General features: G+C 39.4%; 3 protein-coding genes across 7 annotated transcripts; 2 read left to right on the forward strand and 1 right to left on the reverse strand.

Moving 5' to 3' along the window:
• The first annotated feature begins 857 nt into the window (after positions 1-857).
• LOC126617861 (phosphatidate phosphatase PAH1-like) lies at positions 858-15,401 on the forward strand. The gene is made up of 11 exons (XM_050285947.1): positions 858-1,111; positions 1,524-3,192; positions 3,278-3,858; positions 3,960-4,033; positions 4,295-4,379; positions 4,564-4,650; positions 4,827-4,899; positions 14,490-14,533; positions 14,642-14,770; positions 14,867-14,968; positions 15,076-15,401. Exons 2-11 carry the CDS (start codon positions 1,659-1,661, stop codon positions 15,127-15,129), a joined length of 2,763 nt encoding a protein of 920 aa, XP_050141904.1. The 5' UTR covers positions 858-1,111; positions 1,524-1,658; the 3' UTR covers positions 15,130-15,401.
• LOC126617865 (uncharacterized) lies at positions 8,993-12,309 on the reverse strand. Of its 3 annotated transcripts, none has more exons than XM_050285954.1 (2): positions 11,396-12,309; positions 8,993-10,480 (listed from the first exon to the last, which is right to left on the reverse strand). In XM_050285954.1, exon 2 carries the CDS (start codon positions 9,665-9,667, stop codon positions 8,993-8,995), a length of 675 nt encoding a protein of 224 aa, XP_050141911.1. In that variant the 5' UTR covers positions 9,668-10,480; positions 11,396-12,309. The 3 variants fall into 3 exon arrangements, with proteins under 3 accessions (XP_050141911.1, XP_050141910.1, XP_050141909.1); XM_050285953.1 differs by having other exon boundaries at positions 8,993-10,066; positions 10,982-12,304; XM_050285952.1 differs by having other exon boundaries at positions 8,993-10,656; positions 11,354-12,291.
• A 793-nt stretch (positions 15,402-16,194) lies between the features above and the next one.
• LOC126617860 (uncharacterized) lies at positions 16,195-25,050 on the forward strand. Of its 3 annotated transcripts, none has more exons than XM_050285944.1 (18): positions 16,195-16,629; positions 17,144-17,365; positions 17,448-17,543; positions 18,022-18,074; positions 18,310-18,406; positions 19,008-19,081; positions 19,662-19,779; positions 20,371-20,481; positions 20,685-20,761; positions 21,262-21,331; positions 21,794-21,859; positions 22,154-22,261; positions 22,399-22,529; positions 22,721-22,787; positions 22,895-22,959; positions 23,029-23,119; positions 23,279-23,349; positions 23,455-25,050. In XM_050285944.1, the coding sequence occupies exons 1-18, from the start codon at positions 16,477-16,479 to the stop codon at positions 24,629-24,631; spliced, it is 2,847 nt and encodes a 948-aa protein (XP_050141901.1). In that variant the 5' UTR covers positions 16,195-16,476; the 3' UTR covers positions 24,632-25,050. The 3 variants fall into 3 exon arrangements, with proteins under 3 accessions (XP_050141901.1, XP_050141902.1, XP_050141903.1); XM_050285945.1 differs by having other exon boundaries at positions 16,196-16,629; positions 21,265-21,331; XM_050285946.1 differs by lacking the exon at positions 16,195-16,629 and having other exon boundaries at positions 17,349-17,365; positions 17,999-18,074.
• The last annotated feature ends 2,306 nt before the right edge of the window (positions 25,051-27,356 follow it).

Consider the following 27,356-nt stretch of genomic DNA (forward strand, 5'->3'; position numbering starts at 1 on the left):
TACATGGCGCAATTGATTGCCACATCAGCAAAAATATCGGCCTGCATTTGCCATATCATCATTTAGTAGTTAACTTAACAAATTTTCTAATTATTGTATGACATTGTACCCAAATCATAACTCTATGTATGAATTTAAAATGTTTTAAAAGAACGTTTGAGGTTATTATTGCATTCAAACTAAAAAAGAGGCAAAATATAATTTATTAAGTAACACCTCAACCCAAACACAATAAGACATAAATTGAATAAAAAATTGAGGTTTAGAGGGGAACGATAGACAATCTGATAAGAAACGTATTAAAATTTTGTTAACTTGGAGACAAAGACTTATATGACTCTAAGAAGGGATTGTTTTAGTGCACCGAAAATATGGAACGGTATATCAAGTTTGATAATACATTTGATTGAAACTTTGAAAAAGAATTTTCAACTAATTGTATTATAACATTTTATATACCCTTAATTCCGACACAATGAAAATTTTCTCTACCTTAAAGGAGCGGTTTGACCAAGATTAAATATTTTACACTCAAAATGAGTTAAGCTTCTTTGTGATCTGAATTATTGATTCACATATTTAAAAATTTAATTTTACTAACTTTATGTCAAATAATAACGGGTCAAGCCACAACAGAAGATGTGCTCTCGGTCCGACCCCCTCTTTCCCTTTCTCCCTGTTCAAACATGGCGAGTGGCGACACGACATCTGATCTCAGTAATGAAGTAATGCCAACCCAAAATCATCAAAATACCCTTATCCAAACCCAGATATTTACACATCACAGCCGGCAACTCCACACGAAATTTCCTCGACCCCACAGGACTCGTTCGGTATTTTACTCCCAGGAGTACCTATTTAATGCTTCGCCGCGGAGATTTCTATCTCTGGCTTTTTTCTGTTCATCCAGACGAATCCTCCCGACGGAAATCCAGACGTCGAAGCCCATAAGTGTTCAAACTACGGAGGTTGGATTTCCCAATTCGCCGTCGGGACAGAAACCCAGAAGGAAAAATTCAAAATTGAAGGAGAACGGTGCCATAGAGAATTGTTTCGAGTGTTTGAGCTATCTGATTGCTCTAATTTTTCATGAATTTTGCAATACGAACCCGTAAGTTTGATTTAATCACAATGTTCTTGTTATTTTGCTGATTTTATACACTTAATGATTTTTCAATGTGGGTTATTTAAGTTTCTTAATTTTGGGTATTTGATTGAATTGTTTAATTTTTGTATGCATTGGGTTATTGGTTTGTTTGGTTGCCGAGAAAATTAGAAATCGCAGGGAATCAAATTAGAGACTTTTGAGCATCTTAGAGCTCAATTTGTACGGATTGTATCGAAAGGTTTCGAATCTTCTGATGGGGAATGTAGAATTAATTTTCCCACGGTTTTTCTTGGCAACCAAACAGGGTGTTAGGGTTTCCAATGACTTTTAGATGACATTGGTTGCTTCTTTTTATGTGGATTCTTCCAATTAGGAAACCACTTTGTTTGAGTTTTATTCGTTGCATGTTATGCAGATACCGGAAAAGGATCAGAATCATGATCACGGAACCGGAGTTTTGGATGCATGTATTAAAGAATTTAGAGATTTGAGGTTAGATGATAATTGGGGTTTCACAAAAATTTGAGTGGTTGATAGTAGGTTTGACCCGATGAATGTGGTTGGCAAAGTTGGGAGCCTAATTTCCCAAGGTGTTTACTCTGTTGCCACCCCTTTTCATCCGTTTGGCGGGGCTGTTGATGTCATTGTGGTTCAGCAGCAGGATGGGACGTTTAGGAGCACGCCTTGGTATGTCCGGTTTGGTAAATTTCAGGGTGTTCTCAAAGGTGCGGAGAAGATGGTCCACATCAATGTAAATGGCACAGATGCCAATTTCCATATGTATCTTGATAACTCGGGTGAGGCTTATTTTATAAAGGAGGTTGAATCGGGTAAAGTAAGTGAGATAAATGGGGTTGACAAGGATTCTGAAAATTCAGAAGCTACGCAAGGGGATAATACTTTCGATGGTGATGGCCAAAGTCATGACATTCGTAGACTTGAGCACAGTGTCTCTGATTCGGTGGTGGTTGAAATGAGAGAGGAACACAATTCATTTGGCGCAAAACGGATGGAGAGGGCAGAATCTGATGTTGATCGGAGGTTCTATGAATTTCAAGATGAGCAATCTTCTCTAGAGGGCTCTGTTGAGTTATCGGGGTATGGGTCTAGTCGATACGATAATCTAGACAGTGAGCGTATTGTGGAATCACAGAATTTAAACTCGGAAGTTATATTGGTGAGTGTAGATGGTCATGTATTGACAGCTCCCATCTCAGCATCAGAACAGACCGCAGAGAATGTGGAATTAGACACACCTCGATTCAATCTGGGTCCAGGTGAAGAGACGGACTTCTGCGAAGGCACCGAGGAGTTTAGTTCAGGTGAAACTGCTTGGGCTGCTGATTATATCAGTAAGCTGAATGCATCTACAGCTAGTGTTGCTTCTGGGAATGTCAGCGGCGTCCAGAAGGATGATAATGTTATTGGACATCAGTTGGAAGTTGATGAAAGAAAAGGGGAGTGCGTATGTCAAGCTCAAGAAACACAAAAGACTTCAACACAGGAAAGAGATCTTCAGACGCATAGCAATTCAGAAGACACATCTGCTAACAAGGAAGATGCTTTCAAGTGCTGTTTGGAGCTAGAAGAAAAGGCCAAACATGAAGTGAAAGATGTTGAAAATATGGGGTCCTCATTGGAGGTTCAAAGTTCACCAGAAACATCTCATGAGACTCTTCTGGTGGTTGATAGAACTGAAGATGCTACTGTTGACTTGAGAAATAATGATGAGGTATCTGCATCTCCTGGTTTTGTTTCACCCGACAACAATATGCATCCACATTTGGAAGTTGGAAATGAATCAATTGAGAAGATTGTGTGTTCTGCAGAACAAATGAGTATTGACAGCATTTCTGTACATTCTGTCAGTAATGATCCAGACTGGAAGGATGGACAGTTTGTTACATCAGCAGTGGTTGATGGGACAGAAATTAATCAACAAAGACCTGAAAGTGTAGATGAATGCAGTAAAAGTGAGCTAATAGAACCCCCAACAGAATCTTCAAGCGAAGAAACACAAAATGAGCTAATAGAACCCCCACCAGAATCGTCAAGTGAAGAAATACAAGTCCATTCAAGCATAAGTAAGCACCTCTTACTGGCTCCAATTGTTATTTAAATCTCCCTATTTTTCCATAATCTAATTTCTGTTTATTGTACAATTTCCAGGGTTTGAGATTTCTCTCTGTGGGAATGGACTTCGTCCGGGTATGGGGGTGAAAGCTGCTGCTGAAACCTTTGCTGCACATCGTATATCTGCAGAGGATTTTATAACTTCTGCAACATCAATTTTGAAAAATGAAAATCTGATTGTCAGATATAGGGAAAGATACTTTTCGTGGGAAAAAGCAGCTCCTGCTGTTCTTGGAATGGCTGCTTTTAATCTAGATTTATCTGTTGAGCCAGAGGAGGCAATTCCTGTCGAACAAGATGGCTCAGAAAAACCAAGGAATGAGGATCCTGGAACGCCCTCCACTCCTTCTGGACGCAGATGGAGGCTCTGGCCCATTCCATTTAGGAGGGTCAAAACACTTGAGCACACCGACAGTAATTCATCAAATGAGGATGAATTTGTTGATTCTGAATCTGGTCTGCAGAACTCACAAGTTGAAACGGTTCCTGAGTCCCCTCAGAAGCAATTTGTAAGGACAAATGTTCCCACCACCGAGCAGATAGCATCTTTAAATCTCAAAGAAGGTCAAAATATGATAACTTTCAGTTTCTCTACAAGGGTTTGGGGGACACAACAGGTTTGCCAATCATCTGGTGTTTCAACTATATTTTGAGCTATAGCCAGATAGAGTTATATATTTCTACCATTTAGCTGCTAACCCATGTTTATCTTTACCAGGTTGATGCACATATATACTTGTGGAAATGGAATGCCAGAATTGTAATTTCTGATGTTGACGGAACTATTACCAAGTAAGGCTGCTGTCATGTAATATGGTTTGGATTGCTAAATAGGATTGCTTCTGCAACTTTCCATTGCCACAGAAGATGTAGTTTAGTGCTGGACAGTCGTACAAATTAGTCCTTTGGACTATCGACAGCACATGAAATCTGCAAAGCTATAAAAAAAATAAAACATTTCAAAGATACAAAAATGACAAGATATTTTACCATCATGATAATATTAATGCTTAGTTGAATGATAAAATTTTTCACCTTGATGCATTTTACCAGGTCGGATGTGTTAGGTCAGTTCATGCCATTAGTTGGAAAGGATTGGACGCATACTGGTGTGTCTAGGCTTTTCTCTGCGATTAAGGTACATCTCTTGATTGCATAACTTATCAATTAAGGTTATCAGCTTGATTCTCAGTCAAGGTTCATTAAGGTCATTGTAGGAACATTGCAATTAATTTTTATAATTTTATTTTTACATTGTCATGGACTGATTTGCTTTTCTTTTGTGGACGGGTATCTAATATTGATTCCGGCTTTTAATACAGGAAAATGGATATCAGCTACTGTTTTTGAGTGCACGTGCAATCGTACAGGCATATCTTACGAGAAGCTTTTTACTCAACCTAAAACAGGTAATCTAATAATAGCCTGGTTTTTGGTCTCCCTTTCTTTCTAATCCAACACCAAAATTTTGTTCTTTACCTCCTTTATGTGATTAAAGGCAGATATTAGACTTGTAAGATTGAGATTGTCGAGGCTTTGTTGATAGAATTGCATAATCAATTTGGTTACTCTCCTGTACTTGCAGGATGGAAAAGCTTTACCCAATGGACCTGTTGTTATCTCACCTGATGGATTATTTCCTTCATTGTTTCGTGAAGGTGAGGTCATCTCTGTAATTTATGTTCTGCTTGCATAACTAACTTTGTTTTGATGTTGTTTATGCCCACTCTGTAACTGTAGATGTTACCGCTTTTCTAATGAATTAAATCTATGTGAAAATTAAACCCAAAAGGAAACTAACAATGGAGAAAGGCAAACATTGGAAGTTTTTGTAGTGTTTATGACAAAATAGATTTTTTAGATGGTGGTAGGTTGATTTGGATCAAATCAGCGTATTTTGGCCATGACATTGTTATGTGTGGTGCTGTTGTTAAACAAGCAACTATTCTTGCTTTCCAGTTCACTATTGATATCCGATGAGACCAATGTTTGAAATATCCTTGATATGCTCGATATTTCCACGGAAATATCCAAAAATTCAGGGAACGATATGGAAAGAGGGGGTGAAGTCATATCCGCGATATTTCCTGAAATCAGTCAATTTCCTCGATATTTTTGATATTTTCAAGAAATATCTAGTGTTTGCAGACATTTGCAAAAAGTTTGTAGGAAATATCCATGAGTCTATGTATTCTTTATTTTTTAAAATTCTTTCTTTATGGTATTAAACTCCGCCTATGTCTTACATGGCCGGTCCCAAGCCCGGATAAAGGAGAAGGGGGAGGGCGTCAGGTAGTCGACAGCCGGCACTCCATGATCACGTCGAATCCTTATGAAAATGAATCCAGAACAAAATCGCGCTAAAGCTAGGGCGTCACCCGTAAGTGGCGCGCTGTGTGGCCTGAGCACAGTGATAAGTGAGCAAGGGTCGCTGTATCTCCATCGGCACCCGGATGCAGTGTTAAATGAGCAAGGGGGCCATAGAAACTTCTTTTCGAACGACTCCACTCAAAGTTGTTTGGGAGCATATGCTCCTATCAACTTTACCCGGGACACACAAAAGAAGTACTTTGATCCTATTAGACGGGGGAATGTGAAGAAGCTAGGACAGAAGGGTAGAGTTCAAGAGAGCAAAATGCGTTTAGGAACGTGGAATATAGGAACCTTAACGGGAAAATCTATGGAAGTAGTGGAAGTTATGGTGAGGAGAAGGATAAATATTATGTGCCTACAAGAAACTAAGTGGGTTGGTAGTAAGGCAAAGGATCTAGAAAACTCAGGGTTTAAACTTTGGTATTCGGGCACAAATAGAACGAGAAACGGTGTTGGCATCATCGTGGACAAGACCTTGGTACAAGATGTTGTAGATGTCAAGAGGGTAGGAGATAGAATCATGGCAATCAAGATTGTAATAGGACAAGAACTTATCAATGTGATTAGTGCGTACGCACCTCAAGTAGGGTTGGATACGAGTTCGAAGGAGAAATTTTGGGAAGATCTTGGAGACTTGGTGCAATGAATTGCTCAGACGGAGAAGTTATTTATAGGAGGAGATTTAAATGGACACGTGGGCAGGGAGACAGGCAACTATGGAGGTTTTCATGGTGGCCATGGTTTTGGGGAGAGAAACGAGGATGGGGAAGCTATCTTGGATTTTGCAATGGCATATGATCTCTTCTTAGCCAACACCTTCTTTAAGAAGAGAGAAGAACATGTGATCACCTACAAGAGTGGGTCGTCAAAAACACAAATAGATTTTCTTCTAATGAGGAAAGGGGATCGTATAACTTGTAAGGATTGCAAAGTTATACCAGGAGAGAGCGTGGCTAATCAACATCGCTTGTTGGTGATGGATGTACATATCAAAAGAGTAAGACAAAAGAACAAGACTTGGAAGTGCCCAAGGACTAGATGGTGGAATCTAAAAGAAGAAAAACAAGCCATTTTCAAAGAGAAGGTAATCACCCAATGTGTGTGGGATAGAGAGGGGGAAGCTAGCCAAATGTGGGATTCCATGGCTAGTTGTATCCGAAAAGTAGCAAAAGAGGTATTAGGAGAGTCCAAGGGCTTTGCCCCACACCAAAAGGAATCTTGGTGGTGGAATGAGGAGGTACAAACGAAGGTGAAGGCTAAGAAGGAATGTTGTAAAGCCTTATACAAGGAGAGGACCGATGAAAATGGTGAAAGGTATAGAAAAGCGAAGCAAGAGGCGAAGAAAGCTGTCAGAGAAGCTAAGTTAGCGGCTTACGACGATATATATAAACGACTAGATACCAAATAAGGAGAGTTGGATATCTATAAACTATCTAGAGCAAGGGAAAAGAAGACAAGGGACCTAAACCAAGTGAGGTGCATCAAGGATGAGGATGGAAATGTTCTTGCTACAGAGAACGCGGTTAAAGACAGATGGAGAGGTTATTTTCATAATCTTTTCAATGAAGGACATGAAATGAGTGCTTCTTTAGGGGAGTTGAGTAACTCAGAAGACTGTAGAAACTACTCTTTTTATCGTCGAATCCGGAAGGAAGAAGTGGTTGTAGCTTTGAAGAAGATGAAGCATAAAAAAGCAATAGGCCCAGACGATATACCAATCGAAGTGTGGAAACTTTTGGGAGAGACAGGTATAACATGGCTCACTGACCTTTTCAATAGGATTTTGAAAACGAAGAAGATGCCAAATGAGTGGCGAACGAGCACTTTGGTGCCTATCTACAAGAATAAGGGCGACGTACAAAATTGCATGAACTATAGGGGTATTAAGCTAATGAGTCATACAATGAAGCTCTGGGAGAGAGTCATTGAGCATAGATTGAGGCAAGAGACACGGGTTTCGGACAACCAATTCGGGTTCATGCCAGGGCGCTCAACCATGGAGGCAATCTATCTCTTACGAAGATTGATGGAAAGATATAGAGATGGGAAAAAGGATTTACACATGGTCTTTATAGATTTGGAAAAAGCATATGATAGGGTCCCAAGAGACATTCTTTGGAGGATTTTAGAGAAGAAAGGAGTACGAGTAGCATATATCCAAGCTATACAGGATATGTATGAAGGAGCAAAGACTGCCGTAAGAACTCATGAAGGACAAACCGAAAGCTTTCCCATAACTGTAGGATTACATCAAGGCTCATCCTTAAGTCCTTACCTTTTTGCGTTGGTAATGGATGAGTTAACAGGACATATTCAAGATGATATTCCTTGGTGTATGCTTTTCGCAGACGATATAGTGTTGATAGATGAAACTCAGGAAGGGGTAAATGCAAAGCTTAACCTTTGGAGAGAAGTGTTGGAATCTAAAGGTCTTCGCCTAAGCCGATCAAAGACAGAATATATGGAGTGCAAGTTCAGTGCAAATGGAGGCCAAAACGAGTTAGGGGTGAGGATCGGAGATCAAGAAATACCAAAGAGCGACCGTTTTCGTTACCTAGGATCTATCTTGCAAAAGAACGGAGAATTAGATGGAGATCTCAACCATAGAATACAAGCTGGATGGATGAAGTGGAAGAGTGCATCCGGCGTGTTGTGTGACCGCCGTATGCCACTGAAGCTCAAGGGAAAATTTTATAGGACGGCAATAAGGCCGGCGATGCTGTATGGCACAGAATGTTGGGCGGTGAAACATCAACACGTACACAAAATGGGTGTAGCGGAGATGAGGATGCTTCGTTGGATGTGTGGGCACACGAGAAAGGATAAGATTAGGAATGAGGATATCCGGGGTAAAGTAGGAGTAGCCGAAATTGAAGGAAAGATGAGAGAAAATCGGTTACGGTGGTTTGGACATGTGCAAAGAAGGCCTACTGACGCTCCGATTAGAAGATGCGACTATGGGACAGAGGTTCAGGGCCGAAGGGGTAGAGGAAGACCTAGGAAAACTTTGGAAGAGACTCTAAGAAAAGACTTAGAGTACTTGGATCTAACGAAGGACATGACACAGGATCGAGCACAATGGCGTTCTAAGATTCATATAGCCGATCCCACTTAGTGACTTGGATTTTCCAAGTCTCCAACCGAGAAGTTTTCCTCACTCGGGAAATTAAGGGAACACTACCCCAACCTACATGCTCCACTCAGAAAGCTTCAACATACAAGCTTCAACAAAAGAAAATTCAAAGAACTTAGCGAAGAAGGCTTTGGTGTATTTAACACAATACGTTGAAATGAAGGAAAGCTTATTTATTGATATCCCCGATAAGCTACAAATATGTACATATACATGAGTCAAAATAAACACACAAGAGGGAGCCTTCACAAAGGTTGCTTAGGAGAAGTCTCAGCAGTCGGTAGAGCCCCAGAAAGAGAAGGCACCGGAGGGGGATCATTTGGAGCCTCAGTACTGGACAGAACCCTGGAAGGAGGAGGCATCAGAGGTTGATCATTTGGAGCTTCATTACGCGGTACAGCCCCAGAAGACGAAGGCAATAAATGCCTTTGGAACAAACCCACAAATCTCTGATGATCAAGTAAAACCTGACCATCAGTTTCCTTCATCTGGTCAAGCTTCCTCTTCATGTTTGTAGCATAGTCATGTGCGAGCCGGTGCAACTGTTTATTCTCATGCTTGAGCCCTCTAATCTCCTGTTTGAGACTCATCACTTCAGCCGCCAATGATTCAACTTGGCGGGTTCGAGCAAATAGGCGTTGGGCCATATTAGACACAGAACCTGCACACTGAACACTGAGAGCCAGCGAATCCTTAACAGCTAACTCATCAGACCTTTTGGAAAGTAGTCTGTTATCTTTGGGAGTGAGAAGGTTCCTGGCCACCACCGCAGCGGTCATATCATTCTTCATCACGGAATCCCCAACGGTAAGAGGACCAGTAGGGGAGACGAAGGATGGGCGCCATATGTTGTCTGGAGAAGGCGGGGCTGCCTCTTCAACAAGGTTCAAGTCAAAACGACGGTCGGAGGGGCCATACATTTTCAAAGGTGTTGAAGAGAGAAGAGGTCGGACAAATCAAGATCTTAGAAGTGCAAGAATGAAGCTTCTACTGGTGGAGATTCAAGTGTGCTTTAGAACTTAATGCCAGCCCCTATAAAAATCTGCACTCGACGGAGCTTCAGAAATCGAAGAGGCGCCTGCTCAGAAATCGGAGAGGCGCCTGCTCAGAAATCGAAGAGGCGTTTGCTTTCTCAAAAGCTGAGCTGTTTAGAGATCACGAGGGTTGATCTCAGAAATCGAAGAGGCTTTTGCTTTCTCAATAGTTGGGCTGCTCAAAGACCACGAAGGCCGATCTCAGAAATCGAAGAGGCGCTCGCTTTCTCAAAAGCTGGGCTCCCCAGAGACCACGAGGGCCGATCTCAGAAATCGAAGAGGCACCTACTTTTCCAGCCTTGTCAGCACCTGTCACACGCACACTCAGCTTTGCGGAAATTATGGGCATTCTGTCGAAGACTTCTGGGGAAGTAGAAAACACATGAATCTTACTGTTCAATCACCCACTTCCCACACGCAACAATAGCTCATGGGTACCACAGATAACTTTGCCAAAGTTCTCTGCCAAAGTTGAGCACGTGAAGCTTGCAGCTCCCACTACATCGCTCTGACCAAGAAGGGTAAAAGAATAGCAAAGAAACAGCACTAACAAAGTTTAGACCCATAAATTTTGAAGGTCTAGCTACCATATTATTACCCACAAGGGTAAAGGAACAGTACCACTGCTGGATAATTGGAAAGTCCCTGTGTGTCAACCTCTGTGCTTCGTGGCAAGGTAGACTAGCAAACATGCCCAATCTTTACTCACATTCGAGAAAACACTCCCAATAAGATTGCTTGCTCCAAAATCGAAGAGGCACCGTCCTCCGAATCTCGAGAGCCAGACTCCCAACATGACTACTTTATTAAAAATCGAAGAGAGGGTAAAGGAACAGTACCATTGCTGGATAATTGGAAAGTCCCTGTGTGTCAACCTCTGTGCTTCGTGGCAAGGTAGACTAGCAAACATGCCCAACCTTTACTCACATTCGAGAAAACACTCCCAATAAGATTGCTTGCTCCAAAATCGAAGAGGCACCGCCTTCCGAATCTTGAGAGCCAGACTCCCAACATGATTACTTTCTCAAAAATCGAAGAGACACTGCTCCCCGAATCTTCGAGAGCCAGACCCCTAGCATGATTGCTTTCTCAAAAATCGATGAGGCATCGTTCTCCGAATCAATCGAAAAGGCGCTCGCTTTCTCAAAAGCTGGGTTGCCCAGAGACCACGAGGGCCGATCTCAGAAATCGAAGAGGCACCTACTTTTCTAGCCTTGTCAGCACCTGTCACACGCACACTCAGCTTTGCAGAAATTATGGGCATTCTGTCGAAGATTTCTGGTGAAGTAGAAAGCACATGAATCTTACTGTTCAATTACCCACTTTCCACACGCAACAATAGCTCATGGGTACCACATATAACTTTGTCAAAGTTCTCTGCCAAAGTTGAGCACGTGAAGCTTGCAGCTCCCACTACATCGCTCTGACCAAGAAAGGTAAAAGAATAGCAAAGAAACAGCACTAACAAAGTTTAGACACATAAATTTTGAAGGTCTAGCTACCATATTATTACCCACAAGGGTAAAAGAACAGTACCACTGCTGGATAATTGGAAAGTCCCTGTGTGTCAACCTCTGTGCTTCGTGGCAAGGTAGACTAGCAAACATGCCCAACCTTTACTCACATTCGAGAAAACACTCCCAACAAGATTGCTTGCTCCAAAATCGAAGAGGCACCGTCCTCCGAATCTCGAGAGCCAGACTCTCAACATGACTACTTTCTCAAAATCGAAGAGAGGGTAAAGGAACAGTACCATTGCTGGATAATTGGAAAGTCCCTGTGTGTCAACCTTTGTGCTTCGTGGCAAGGTAGACTAGCAAACATGCCCAACCTTTACTCAAATTCGAGACAACACTCCCAACAAGATTGCTTGCTCCAAAATCGAAGAGGCACCGTCCTCCGAATCTCGAGAGCCAGACTCCCAACATGATTACTTCCTCAAAAATCGAAGAGACACTGCTCTCCGAATCTCGAGAGCCAGACCCCAGCATGATTGCTTTCTCAAAAATCGAAGAGGCATCGTTCTCCGAATCTCGAGAGCCAGATACCACAGACCACTTTTTCAAAGTGCTCTGACAGAGTTAAAACATGTGAAGCTGGCAGCTCCCATTACCGTGCTATGACCAAGCAGGGTAAAGGAATAGCATTACTACTTGTTGTTAGGGAGACGCCTATATATGTCGACCTCCATCCCCAACGGACAGGCAGACCTGCAAAAATGCTCAACCCTCCATCATATCTGAGAGGGCACTCCCAACGAAGCCTTTCGAAATATTCAGCTTTCTTTCCCCCGATAATACCTCTGCAAACAAGCTATACTAGAGCAAGAATATCTCATATCATCAGGGTTAAAAGCAAGAGTATCCCATATCATGCTTTTTCCCTGTCTTTTCCTTTGGCCTTGTTTTTACCTGCAAGACAAGGAGAAAGAGAGCAATCAGTCAGCACTTGGAATCAAGCTTCCAGCCAGGAACTGACTGCCTGGAACCCCTTACCTGATTACTTACCTGGCATTGCTCTCGAGTACTCATCTTCAACATCTTATGTTTCCAGGGAAGATTCCGCATCTGCTTGAGGAACAGATAGGGCAAGTGCGAAGGATACAAGGAAGCATGTGGAGACAAGCGTAACAGCACACGTGCCGATACATCCATTACTCTGTCAAAAGCAAAAGTATTCCATATCAGCAGGGTGGAACGTACTCTAGATTTGATGGACTTGTTTTGACCCTCAAATTCTTCAGTCGGCCTTATACTCTGGAGGAAACCAGAAAACCCTCCAGCTCAGTTCAAGAATAAGCCTGTGGAAAGTTACTTCTTCAAAAGCAAAAGTATCTCATATCATCTCTTCTCATTTTTCTTCTCTTTATCCTTCATGCTGTTGCAAGATGGGGAGAAGGTGAACAATCAGTCGGAGCTCTGATTGCTTACCTTGTCTGTCACCTCTTTCAGCAGACCCCCTAGCTCGGCGACTTGGGGAACTCCTACTACATGGTTTGTATCGCGCTCGACCAAGCCTGAAACTACAAGTAAGCTTCAAGTGAAATTGATACATTACCTTGTGCATCTCCACCAGTTAAAGATACCACCCCTGGATGGAGGAAAAGTACTTCCACAGAAGATGCCACATCTACCTATGAGACAGATAAGGCAAGTCAAGACGACACCACACTCCGATACTTAGAAGTTTCGTGATTACGAGATCATTCTCCCACAATATTTCCTAATGTCATTTGTACTAAATCATTCACTTGTACTCACTAAAGGAGAGCTTGAACCTATGTACTTGTGTAAACCCTTCACAATTAATGAGAACTCTTCTATTCCGTGGACGTAGCCAATCTGGGTGAACCACGTACATCTTGTGTTTGCTTTCCTATCTCTATCCATTTATATACTTATCCACACTAATGACCGGAGCAATCTAGCGAAGATCACAAAAAGCGACCGTTTTCGCTACCTAGGATCTATCTTGCAAGAGAACGGAGAATTAGATGGAAATCTCAACCATAGAATACGAGCTGGATGGATGAAGTGTAAGAGCGCATCCGGCGTGTTGTGTGACCGTCGTAGGCCACTGAAGCTCAAGGGAAAATTTTATAGGACGGCAATAAGGCCAGCGATGTTGTATGGCACAGAATGTTGGGCGGTGAAGCATCAACACGTACACAAAATGGGTGTAGCGGAGATGAGGATGCTTCGTGGGATGTGTGGGCACACGAAAAAGGATAAGATTGGGAATGAGGATATCCGAGGTAAAGTAGGAGTAGCCGAAATTGTAGGAAAGATGAGAGAAAATCGGCTCCGGTGATTTGGACATGTGCAAAGAAGGCCGACTGACGCTCCGGTTCGAAGATGTGACTACGGGACAGAGGTTCAGGGCCGAAGGGGTAGAGGAAGACCTAGGAAAACTTTGGAAGAGACTCTAAGAAAAGACTTAGAGTACTTGGATCTAACGGATGACATGACACAAAACCGAATGCAATGGCGTTCTAGGATTCATATAGCCGACCCCACTTAGTGGGAAAAGGCTTTGTTGTTGTTGTTGTTGTTGTTGTTGTTTCTTTATGGTATTAGTTTACTTCAATAAAACTTGTATTGCTTTCATGACGAAAATTTCAATTAAGTTATATGTAATTTATTCTTTCTAGTGAAATGCTTTATCTTATTGCTTGTCATTAGAAGGAAGTTTTTCTTCTCACATATCACTAACCTATTGTTTACACAATATCTAATCATTAATTCTTGATTCATACGTGTGTTGTGACTTCATATGACATTCCCTAAAAAATAATTTTAAATTTCCATGTTTTTGAGCAAATTTCCATCATTTCCATCAAAGACAATTGATATCAATATTGATATACGATCGATATTTTCACAAATTTTTCTATCAATATTTCCACTGATACCGATATTTTAAACACTGGATGAGACTCACATTCTCTATAGATTTGGATATGCAATCATGAGAACCTTTTGATGTGTCATTCACTTGGCTTTGACGGTACTGACTTGATCATTTGTTAGTTCATTGACCTTTGACAAATAAGATATTAGTTTGTCTCCGTTATACATCATACCACCACTGCCATATACTAAATAGCTCATTTAGTTGCTTACGATTTTGAATTCTGCCTTCTTTAAGTTTTTGAGATTATATAGTTTTAGTGCTCATCAGTTTGTTTTTTCCTATTTGCTGATGGCAGTTGTAAGAAGAGCACCACATGAATTCAAAATTGCCTGTTTAGAGGTAAGTAGCAGATAAAGTTAAGCTCGAGTTCAAATTCAAACACTTTGGGTTGGATCCCTTTCTTCTAACGGTTGCGATGCATGCTAATTGCTAAATCATATATTGCAGGACATTAAAAAACTCTTCCCCGCCGATTACAATCCATTCTATGCAGGATTTGGAAATAGAGACACGGATGAGCTCAGCTACAGGAAAATTGGGATTCCAAAGGGCAAAATATTCATAATCAATCCCAAGGTATATTTCATATTTATCTTCCGGTGATGGTTTTTACAAACGAAAGAGAGCATTGCATGTCTCTCATGTGGCTAAACCGTGGTGATTAACTGGCAGGGTGAGGTGGCCATCAGCCATCATCCCGTTGACGTGAAGACGTACACATCTTTGCACACTCTTGTCAACGACATGTTTCCTCCAACTTCACTGGTTGAGCAGGTAAATACTCTTTTGCATCCTTTCCTCCGAACATAATCCATAGTATCTAACTCAATTTTGTCTTCATCGCTGATGATGGACGAACCTGGTTTTCGACATATGTGCAGGAAGACTTCAACTCGTGGAACTACTGGAAAGTGCCATTGCCGGAAATTGACTGATGGATGTCACTTGCAGAAAAGCAACTCCCCTTTGGGCAAACACGGCGGTGTTGGTGGCTTCGAGGACTAGCTATAGATGAAGTAGAGAGAACAATACTCCACATTGTTGCTGATCATCTCCATTCTATGCACATAATAGAACTGGTGATTACTCTTTTTTGGTCAGTTGTATTATCAGTGTAATATCCAAGCCATTGACATTGTACTAGAATTTCCGAATTTTGATAGGAAAGAAAAGAAAGCTCTCTTAAAGAATAAAAGTTCTTGTCACACTTGCCCCTCCCATTTTGCCCTTCTCCTTTTATATTAGTGAATTACTTTTTCTTAGGCCACTAAGCTAGCATAGATTATCCCTTCCTTGTACTTAAGTTGAAACCTCTCTTGCCACTTTGTACTGTGGATCTCGCTAAAAACAAATTTGAACCAAATTATTATGGTTAATCCATTGTGAGGTTTAGTACACTTTCTTATCCCTTAGCATAGATAATATCTAATGTATTAATAAAAAAACGAAGTTGAAACCTCTCTTTTTGGTGTTTAAAGTAATTTGGAATATCGTCTTGTCGGAAAAATCTTCACGTAACTCCCACAAATTGAAACAAAGATGGGAAAGCCACAAAAATTGGAGCATTGGTACTTTGGCTTTTGGGATTTTGGTCCCTGGATTAGAAATCGCTGAATATTAATTCATGAACTAAAAAAAAACATGAGTATTACAAGTGATGGATTTGCCCTAGTAATTTGAGTTTTCCTCTCGTCCGGTTCAAACCCTTCTATCCCTCCCTCTCCCCGGACTGCTTGTATTTAAAAAAAATTAAAAATTTGATCTCTAAACTAAATTTTGAATTTCTTATAAGTATGTTTCTTATTATCAAGTACAAATTGAAATTACTAATAAATAAAAAGTGACCAAAAAAAAGAGAGAATGAAATTTTAAGCCGGGACGACGTCGTGAAGGCTTAAAAAATTTACGCGTTTTCTTCCGAGAATTCCTCCAGGGCCCCCCATACTACCAAAGAAGGAGGGCAGTTTAGTAAATTCGTAGTCGAAAAAGGCCAAAAAGGAATCGAAACGAAAGGGAAAAGAAAACCGCGCAAACAAAGCAGTCCCAACTAAAACCAGAAAAAACCGTTCATTTCGTTTTGCAGTTGCACCCAAAAGAAATCGCTCGACTCCTTCCTCTTCGTCTTCCTCTTCCGGCGTTCATCAACCCAAAATCAACAAAAATCAGCCAATTTCACCATTAAATCTGTAATTTATTCTTTTAATTTCTCAATTTTTATTTCATTATTTGTTTGGAGGGCGGGAAATTGCGAGACAAAAAGGAGAGAGCGTGCGTCGGATGACATGTCGTGGATTAGAAATGCGGTGAACCTGGCAGTGGAAGCAGGGGCCGCCAACAGCCTCACCCGCACCGTACGCAACTACACCGACACTGTCGTCCTCCACGCGGGCAATGCCGTCGCCGGCGGAGCCAGACTCCTCCTCCCTGACCGCATTGTACTATTTTCCTCACCTTGTTTTCCGTTTGACAAAAATATCATATTTTGATTCAAGTCCCTTTATTAATGTCTTATTTTCTGTTTAATTGGTTGGCCTGTTTGGAAGTTTTTCACAATGGCCAAAAGCATTTTTGGTTGTTACACATACACCTGTAATTGCTTTTTCAGAAAGCAATTGAATTTTGGTTGGGAAATTGATTGTTGCACTCCCCTTTACTCCTTTCCACTCGCCCCTCTTGTTTCTAATTGTAAAATTGAATAAATAAGGGGAGAATAAGGGACAAAACGAGAGTGCGAAATTCAGTTCAACAAGCTTCTATCGAAAGTGCTTTTAGTAAAAATGCTTTCGAAAAGAAGTGCATTTTAGAGAAACATGTCCAAACGGACCCAATTGATTTCGAGAAAAATGAATGCCCTTTTCGTATTTGCTTTATTTATTTGTTTGGTTGGTGTTGGTTTGAGCTTTTGTATTTCGACTTTTAAGTTTTGTTGGCATGGTTTTTGCTACTCAGCGTCCAAGGAATTTACAGAGTTTTAAGCAGACTGTGAAAAGATTGGAAGAAGTTTCTGTTTCTTGTAGAGGTGTAGAAAGGGTTCAGCTGCTGAGGAGGTGGCTGGTTTCACTCAAAGAAATCGAGAGATTGTCCACCCTTTACAATGCGAGAAACGGAAAGGGTTCTGAAGACCACCTTACATCCGATGAGTCAGCAGACTCCCCGAGGAAACCTACCCTGGTGAGTAAATCCTATACTTTGTGTTCGCTGTTGTTGTTTTTTAGTTGCTCTTCTGTAATTCTTGCTTTAATGTTCGCGACAGGTTTATTACGTAGACTCTGATGCTGGAGATGAACCGAAAACTTTTCGTGATGTCTTTCTTCATAGCCAAGCTCTGGAGGGCATGACATTATCCATGGTAAGTTGAACAAGTACAAATGTTCGCTTTCGATAGACTTGATAACATTCTCCTTGTAACATAATATATGATGAGTGAGATTTCTCTATTCGTACTTGGTTGACATAGAATTAGAAGGAAGTGTTTATTTTCTGCTACCAACTACAAAGCTGATCCCTAGTGTATATATGACGAGTGAATAGAGCACCGGATTATATAATAATCGGGCGTCATCACGGTGTGCATAATAATTCCATTATAAGTAGAGAGAATCTTTTTTTGAATTATACACTGAAAATTTGAATGAAATGTTTCTGATGGATTAAGATTTCTTTCTTTTCCTTCTAACCTGTGTGAAAAGTTGTAGAAGTATGATATCTAGAATTTTCATCCTTTCAGCATTCCCTTGGGTTTTAGTGACTTCTGTATGCAATGGCTGGGCTTTGTATTTGCTGATCCATGGAGTTTAACCGCAGGTTAACTCTTTTGTATGACTCAGATTCTTGAAGAACCAAATGAGGAAGAAGTTTCGCTACTTTTGGAGATATATGGGTGATTTTTCTCACTCTTCGAATCTTCTTATTATGGTCGATTGTTATTGTCATTACTTGTTTGGGATAACTTAGGTCCTTGAAATTACAGTTTTAGCAGATGACAGTTAAAAAAATTCTATTCGGTTGACTAAAAAATATATTTATGATTTATCTAAACTCTAAAGATAGCTTTTGCAGATAATATTTTTTGAATATTAAATATTACGTGAGTTTTCTTGTTTGGTTATATACAGGCTCTGTCTTACAGGAGGAAAGGAAGTACACAATGCAGTAATGAGCAGCGTACAGAATTTGTCAATTGCACTTTCATACTATCAAGATGAAGTACTGGTAAGGACGGGGTATGCATGTCTTCAGCATGACAGCATGCACATTTACATGGGGTTTAGATTGTATGCCTCTAAATAATATTGAGATCAGACACCTAAAAGAGGTCCCTATATTCAGCTTTTGCAAGGGGCCATAGAAATCTCAGGACCGGAGCCTGTACTCTAAATGGTACTAGGAAGCTCATTTAGCCGATGGAACCATTAAGTATGCTATAATTTGATGCAAGTTTCCCATCCTTTGATTTATGATCTAATAAATTAATGTTGTGCTTGAGATTTTCAGTCTCAATCCAATCCAAGTTTTAACGATATAAGGTGTTTCTTGTTAGAATTGATGTATTATTATCATTTGAAGGCTTAAGTTTCCAACAAATTGTTCCCTTTTTTCTCATGTTCTCAAACTGCCATCTTCTGTATGGCAGAGCATGGTTTTCTCGCTACATGATGCACCATGTTTTTAATTTTCCAGATTATACCTTAGCTTAAGTAAAAAGCAGCAGCATTTTTAACATCACACAATCATGTTGCAAACTATATTTTTTTATTTTAGCACCTGCATCCCTTCCTCTCTTCTTTGTTTTACCTTCTACTTCTCTTTTCAGATAAAGCGAGAAGAATTGCTCCAATTTGCTCAAAGTGCAATTGCAGGGCTGAAAATAAATGCAGATCTTGCAAGGTGGTCGTTGAGGAACACAGTTTTTCCATTTTTATTGTTGCATGTTTGGGCATTGACATAAGCACTAAGAGATATTTGGAATGTAAATGACTGTTTTATTATTGGTCTTTGGTGTATTGTGTTGTGCTGGTTTTTTCTTTGATATATAATAGCTCCACTTCATGCCTTGAAATGTTAAGTTTGTTCTCTATATGCTGCAGTAGGCATTGCATATCAAAGTTACAATTACATGTTTGAATGTTGATAGTCAGTACGCTTTCTCAATATGTATAATGTTTATGCACTATATATGTATATTTATGATCTCTGTGTGTGTGCGAGCGCGTGCATGTGTTCTTTGTGTGCATTTGATTTATGAAATGTCATACCAGTTAAGCATGATTATTTTTGTAACTGTCTTTCTATACCATTTCAGTTTGAGCTCTTATAGTTTGGTTGTCTTTTGTAGTTGATTTTGTATAAGAAAGTAATAACAGTATTTATTTTTGGTTTGTGTACCCTCTATTGATTTCCTTTAATGAATGTTGATTCACCTAATCTTGTTCTCCACATCTTCCGGTGACTTGTTCTGTGCTCTCAGAATAGATGCTGAAGCCAGCAGTTTAAGGGAAGAACTTGATAAATTGATGGCACACCAGAAGGCTCTTAGTGAAGGTTGTGAAAAATCAGCTGAGAAGACAACAGATGCGACAATAGAGGTAAGCTTGATGTTCTTATTTATGCAGATGCACGACATACGTATGCAAATCCACTCACATTTGCATGGAGTTTCACGCACACATGCAGATACATAGCCCATACATGCACAGACTTCAATTGAGGTGATTTTATGTCCAACTTTTATTTTGACTTTTAGAAGACATCTCTTTTCTTGTTTGCATACTTGTTTTAATATTGTTTTGATTTATCTATGCTTCTGTAATTATATTTTCATATCCGATGTGTTCCCAACTTCCCATTTCTTAACACATCAAAAAGCATAAACGTATGTATTATCTTGTTATATCTTAGTACTGTAATCATCATTTGACCATTTCTGTTAATCTTTTTTATTAGAGCTGTGCACTGTGCTTTGGTTAATTTAGTCCAAGGATTGTGCTCAACTAATTTTAGAAGAAGGATAAAAGAATGTGAATAGGGTCTTTTGGGTTCAGATTTAGTGCAGTTGTGCCGAGCATGGTTCAGGCAGCTAACTGGTCATTCATTTTTAGATGCAGTTGTATTTGCGATGATTTTTATGAGTTTTGGTAGTTAAATGCAAATGACTGAAAGTTTTGATTTCTTTGCAGAATTTAAAAGACGCGCTTGTAGAAATTCAACTATGTTCCAGGTTGGAGGCTCTGTTACTAAAGAAGAAATCATTGAGCAATGGGGACTCACCCGAGATGCATTATGAAAAGGTCAAGGAAACCAATTGTCAAGTAGTCATCTTACAGAAGTTCTAAAATTCTTCTAGATTTCATTTTTTCTTTTGTTACTGAACAAGAAGAACTGTGCCGCTAGAGGGGCACTGCACCTGTTCAGGATATTAGGCCCCATATTCTTAGTCTTGGGTCAAGACTTCTCTTATTAGTATTTAACTGCCGTGATCTATGTCTTGCAGGTTGAGAAATTGAAAATATTATCAGAATCTCTTGCTAACTCCACCTCACAAGCTGAAAAGCGCATTTCAGACCACAGGTTTCAAATATTATCTTAAAAGATTTTTTCTTGTGTCTATGGGTGCGAGTGTATGCATGCAGGTTTCCATTCTCTATTTTTCTGTCCCTGTATCACTGTATATGTGTCAAGAAAATAGATACTTGAGTTATCACATCCGTTGTGAAGATTTCCGTCAGGACCAAGTATACCAATAATTTAAAAAGTTAGCATATATTTATTTCTTTCTTTTCCATTGTGAAGATAGTGTTCACCATGACTGCGTTTGACCGATGATTTGAGTTTAAAGAGTTATCACATCCTGTGTGAAGATAGTTTTGTGTGGAATTGTAAAGGGATAGTGCACTTTGTGATCAATTCTTGTTTGGTGCATGTCAGGGCATGCATCTCCAATATGATATTTGATTAATTGCTATTTGACATGGAAAATGTGTAAATTTTGACCATATGCGTTTTCTTAATCTGGTTGGCTTTTATTTTGGTAAAATGTTTTTCTTTGTTTTGTCCTTCAATACTTCAAGCAGGTTTCAGGAAGAAGAAGCACTCAGCTTTCGTGTAGCTAAAGCTAACGAAGTAAGCCAAGTTGAGAAGGTATATTGCCTCAAAGGACTTATTTGCATCCAACTATGTAACTCTTTTGCACAGATATGTCTTGATTGAATAAGCTACAAATGTTAATTGTGGCTCAATTAATAAGTTATATTTCTTGAAGCCTCTCTATTATGTTAATTTCTAAAATGAGTTTTAGTTGCTCAGGATTTGTGGTATCCAACACAATGGTATGTGCCCATTTAGTTTGATGATTAAATAAAAACTGCAGAGTTCACCCTCAGTTTTCATACCCATGGCTAGTACGTATAGAAACTGTTATGTTAGAAAGGCCTGTTATCATTTAGTCATCTGTAATAATATTTTACAGAATAGATAAATGACATTTTTTATTGGTGCACTGTTAAATTTTAATTTGGATATAGTGGACTGTTTATTCGGGATAAATTTGCTTGGTTGTGATCATTTTGTTGTTGAGGTACACAAATTTTAGTAAATTTTCAGGAACTGGTGGCGGAGATCGGAAAACTTGAGAGGCAAAGAGAAGAACTCCAAAATGAACTGAAAAAGGTTCCTCCTGTGTTTCTTATGTCACTCTTTTTATGCTTCCAAAGAAAATATGCACTTTAGGAGATCGCTGTCATTCCCAATTCTGTTGATTTGATTGTTAGTTCTAGGCGTTTAGGTAACATGTAATCTGATGGTAAATCGTCCGTGTGAGTGGAGCCTATCAAATGTCAAATGTCACTCCTGCCAATTCTATAGTCTACAAAATGAATCCTGTTGAGTGTTTTTTGTTTTTTTTTTTTGGTTTTCATAATCTTTGGCTGGAGAATGCATATACAACTGAACATTATTTTATAGGTGATTATCGCATTGAAGGCCGTTCGTGCACGCCTTCACAATGCAAGGGAAGAAAGAGAACAATTTGATGAAGCAAGCAATCAGATTCTTGTACACATAAAAGCAAAGGTACAACAGGTTTTGATTATGCCCTGGTTCACGTTCAGAATGCATACATTACGTATGGTTTTTACTGCTCTAAATTGGATGAAAATTTGATAGCTCGCTACAGAGTATCTTTTTATATTTGTTTTCTTTAATGATAGGAAGATGAGCTATCAAAATCTATTGATTCATGTAAAGCAGAAGTTGATGTTGTAAATACGTGGGTTAGTTTTTTGGAAGATACCTGGGTTCTGCAGTCTTCGTACACAGAGCAAAAAGAGAAGCAGGTCAAGTATGTAGTTCTTATGTACACTGATCACCAAATTAATCTGATCCCAAAATTCCCAACATATTATGTCGGATAAATTCATATTTAAAACTGGAAATGGAACAAGTATTTGATGCGATATACTTAACGATATGTGTACTTGCATTGTTGTGTCATATTCAATGATTATGATATTTGGTTCTTTCATGTTTAAGTGGCGAACTGGAGAGATATGGAGACTATTTTGTGAATTTGGTAATCCAACTTCTCTTTACTTACAAGGTAATAATACTTTTCTTCATTGATAGTTGTTTTTAAATACTGCATCGTATTCGCCTGTTATCTATTACATTGTGTTTTTTTCCACTTCATTCTCGTATCACAATTAGGCAAACTTGGGATCGTCAATCACTCGCATAAGGACTCTTGTGGAGTGCTTGAACTCAAGTAAAGGGTAATTCTCTGTCTCTTTTAGCAGTTTTTACACCGTTAGTTCGAGCCTCTGATTATTCATTTACATCAGAGCAAATATACCGGGCATAGATGATGGAAGTTCAAAAGAAAGCAACCCGAGGAAAAATCTTGTAGAGGATTATGTGGACATGGAAGCCAAGGTATGCATAAATCTTCCGTCTCTTCTTTTGCTAATATTATTGTTTGTCTAAATTAGTGCTTTATTATTCTTAAGCAGTATGGAATGGAATTCATTGTTCTTTGTTTTTCGTTAATAAGGAAAATATTTCTCAATCTATGCTTCTTTGGCCATTTTCCAGTTTCTGACCACCTTAAGTGTAGTGGATACCATGAAAAAGCAGTTCTACGTTCAAAGCGAAGGCATTTTCAGGTAGTCGAATGTGCTGTCATTTTCCCTTCTTCCATTAGGTGCACTTTTATGCTCGTAACCTCACTCCTCTGATATCGATGGATACACGGTGTTTTCTTGAATCAGGAGAGATGATGAGAAGGTCAAAGAACTCTTTGATGCCATCAAAAATTTAAACGACGAATTTGAATCCATTGACAGACCAATATTGGAAACTGAAGCTTCGCCGCGAAGACCAGAGACGCCTTCTAGTGATAGGGCCATTACAAGTCCATCTCCTACAGCTACCTCTCCTTTGACAACCGGGACTCCAGAACTCAAACAGGATGCCAATTCTTCCTTGATTAAGGGAGAGAAGAAACTGGACCCAAAGGAAGATACAAAACTAGGGCAGGAACTTGGTAAGACTGCCCCATTGTCCACCGGGACTCCAGAACTCAAACAGGATACCAATTCTTCCTTGACTAAGAGGGAGAAGGCACTGGACCCAAAGGAAGATACAAAACTAGGGCCGGAACTTGGTAAAACTGCCCCATTGACCACCGGGAGTCCAGAACTCAAGCAGGATACCAATTCTTCCTTGACTAAGGGGGAGAAGACACTGGACCCAAAGGAAGATACAAAACTAGGACCGGAACTTGGTAAGACTGCCCCATTGACCACCGGGACTCCAGAACTCAAACAGGGTACCAATGCTTCCTTGACTAAGGGGGAGAAGACTCTGTACATAAAGGAAGACACAAAACTAGGGCCGCAACTTGGTAAGACTGCCCCATCGACCACCGGGACTCCAGAACTCAAACAGGATACCAATTCTTCCTTGACTAAGGGGGAGAAGACATTGGACCCAAAGGAAGATACAAAACTAGGGCCGGAACTTGGTAAGGCTGCCCCATTGACCACTGGGACTCGAGAACTCAAACAGGATACCAATTCTTCCTTGACTAAGGGGGAGAAGACATTGGACCCAAAGGAAGATACAAAACTAGGGCCGGAACTTGGTAAGGCTGCCCCATTGACCACTGGGACTCCAGAACTCAAACAGGATGAAGTTTCCAATTCTTTCTTCATCAAGGGGGCAAATACACTAGACCTGCAGGAAGAGTTGCCGAAACTAGACCCTGATCTTGGGAAGACCAGTCCAATGACCACTGAGACTCCAGAACTTAAAAAGCATGAAGCAAAGGAAGAACTGGCGAAACTACAGCCAGAACTTGGGAAGTTTGTCAAAGAAATCTCAGCGGATGAGATTTGCGATATGGTGTTTGATGAACTTGAAAAGGAAGTGAAAAGAAGTAGCTGACCGGCAAGAAATGTAGGCCAAATTCATATGGTGGAATATGCATTACGAGTGCATATTGATCTTATAACAGTGCAGGTTTATGACATGTCTTGTTGAAGAAGCAAATAAGTAGGTCTCTTTCGACGCAAGATGTAACGCTATGGATCTACAGTCGACACTCCTGACAGGTTGTAAAACAAAAGTTGGCAAACACTGGAGTTGCTTAGGTCTATTGATGCTGTGTAAATTCTCTGATCCATTTGAAGATGTAGATAATACCTTGAAGAAAGTGGACTATATTCTCGTGTAGATAATGCAACTGTAAGATTATTCCAAAATTGTGCTTTCAACAGTGTGGATGTAGTTTAGAAACTGATTTTCACCTTTTCAAAGACAACAGTTTTGACGGGCACGTATATGTATTTCACAATAACTGATCATGTGACTGGCATCATTAGTTTCCTTGAAAAATTGAAAATCGTACCATATACCTTTTGCAAATTACAAGGGAACTTACACCAAGTGGTTGGTTCATTGGCTCAAAGAAGCTAACATATCACTGCGGTGATACTCGAAGCCAATAACATAAAATCACATTCCTTAAAAACTTTACTATGTGAAATGACAGTGCATCATGAGTTTGGAATACTACCACATCAAATTCTGAATGTAAGCAAGTCCTCGCTTAATTGGAGTTAAACCTACTCTTCAGCACCCAAAGTACGTGATAAGACTTGAGCTTTGGCCTCGACTTGAAAAGGAAAAAATACAACACAACGCATCGAAATTATAAGAGCAAGTCCACCAGTTTTGTCATTACAAGGAGCTGGAGAAGGCTAAAGCAGTTACTATGGAGTTGCAAAGCCTTGCAATCACATTAGCTACAAATGTGATTAATCACGTGCTCAGAAGCAGTAATCAAGTGTTAGTGAGATAATATGGTCTGTCTCTGGTGTAGGCACGTGGTGGCTACCATTACTGGCAGGGAGCCTTCACCTTTGCGTACTTTTCAATGGCCATGGCATGCGGAACCCCGTCAGGGGAAGGTTATGGGAGGTCAGATTCGAGTCTCCTATTGCATGTGTGTCAGGAGAAAACAACAAAACTAATACATGTGTGATTTAATCAACACAAATTCCTCAAGATGATTTATTGTTTCCAACTTAACCCAAATTCAAAAACTTAAAATAGGAGGAGTTGAGAGTATCAATCTCACGTCTGAAGAATAAGAAACTTTGAATATGTGCGGAAATCCATTTACCTACAACTTTCGTTGTATGAAAAATGTTACTTATTATTATTATCTAATAAGCGATTAAACCATTCAAGGCTACAAAACTAAATTTAAGTCTTAGCAGTGATTATACACCATAAACGGTTATTTGTGACGTAAATAAGATCAAAGATGAAGAAAATTTAGGAAAAAAAAATAATTTCTCAGCTAGATGAGCATCGTGTTTTGAAAATAACTACTATTATCAACTCATAAAGTATTGTAATTGTTAACTACATTGCAATGTTTGGAAATTGAAGGGAAAATCAAAAAGAAAGGATGAACACAAGGATGAACACATAGATATTAGAGAGAGAGAGAGAGTTTAGAGAGAGAAATAAGATTTGTATTGACTGACTAAATGAATATTACACATTCTGCTTTTATAAGAAAAATCATAACTATTCTAATCAAATATTAACAAACTTACTAACTATATTGCTAACTGTATTACTGACTTGTACCCTTAATACTAATGCTAAAAAGTAGAGAGGTCAAGACCAAATAAAGAAGATAAGACATACGCTGGCATCCATGCAAAGACGTGTTTGAAGAAGCTTTTGTTCATCAAAATTTTCACTTAATTACGTGTTAGTTGATACTTACAAAGATGACGACGAGGTTAAAATCTCCAACATTTTGACTAGGTCAGATAACGACATTCACGTATAAATTATTAATGAAAAACTGGGTTTGTCCAGAAAAAAATAAAACGATTAAAATTAATGAAAAACTTGTTTTCAAATTCAAATATAGGTTTTGCAGAGGTGTTAGTGGTTGTTGCAGAAAAATAACATAATGAATTGGCATATAAACATGAGATGCATTATTTATGAAACAAGTTTGTTCCTGAAAATCCAAACCAAAGCATGTTTCTCAATTAAAAAAAAAAGGAAGAAAAACAATAGTTAGTAAACTAAATCAAATTAATGTTTTAAAAAGTTATTATTTTCCTTAGATCTCATATTCCACATGGTCATTGTCATAGAACATAAACATGTACAAAAAAAGGAAGCACAACTAACATGAGAAAAAGAAAGCACAAACTTAAGAGTTAGAACATCTTCAACAGAATATATAAATATGACTCTTCAAATACATATCTGTTACTAAAAGGGTAATTTTAAAACTACTTTTACTTTTCAACAGATTTTACAAATTTTAAATTTCACTAAAAATAAAATTCAAATATTTTATTAATTCAATAGAGGAGGAGAGAGAGAGAGAGAGAGAGAGATTTTAATAGTAAAGTAAAAATAACGTTTGAAGAGTGGGTTGAAGAGTACAGATTTAGAGAGTGAAATGAAGGTCCCCAAATTTGAAAACTAGGTTTGTTAACTCTGTTGGGCCAGTGAAATCCTACCTAAAAAATAATGTTTGTTGACTTTCTCGGATATCAATATCTCATGCTAATAGTTATTTGTTAGAGATTTGATTTTGGCATTAGAGCTTGTACTTTCATTTGAGAAATAT

The sequence above is a fragment of the Malus sylvestris genome, chromosome 4, assembly GCF_916048215.2.
Source record: "Malus sylvestris chromosome 4, drMalSylv7.2, whole genome shotgun sequence".
NCBI lineage: Eukaryota > Viridiplantae > Streptophyta > Magnoliopsida > Rosales > Rosaceae > Malus > Malus sylvestris.

Bases quoted from the DNA above. Each gene is read 5' to 3' on its own strand.
- LOC126617860 (XM_050285944.1), top strand. From the start codon at position 16,477: ATGTCGTGGATTAGAAATGCGGTGAACCTGGCAGTGGAAGCAGGGGCC. The intron at 19,082-19,661 runs GTGGTCGTTGAG...CTGTGCTCTCAG, and splicing joins ATAAATGCAGATCTTGCAAG to AATAGATGCTGAAGCCAGCA. The intron at 19,780-20,370 runs GTAAGCTTGATG...ATTTCTTTGCAG, and splicing joins CAACAGATGCGACAATAGAG to AATTTAAAAGACGCGCTTGT.
- LOC126617865 (XM_050285954.1), bottom strand. From the start codon at position 9,667: ATGTATGGCCCCTCCGACCGTCGTTTTGACTTGAACCTTGTTGAAGAG.
- LOC126617861 (XM_050285947.1), top strand. From the start codon at position 1,659: ATGAATGTGGTTGGCAAAGTTGGGAGCCTAATTTCCCAAGGTGTTTAC. The intron at 4,380-4,563 runs GTACATCTCTTG...CTTTTAATACAG, and splicing joins GGCTTTTCTCTGCGATTAAG to GAAAATGGATATCAGCTACT. The intron at 14,969-15,075 runs GTAAATACTCTT...ACATATGTGCAG, and splicing joins CAACTTCACTGGTTGAGCAG to GAAGACTTCAACTCGTGGAA.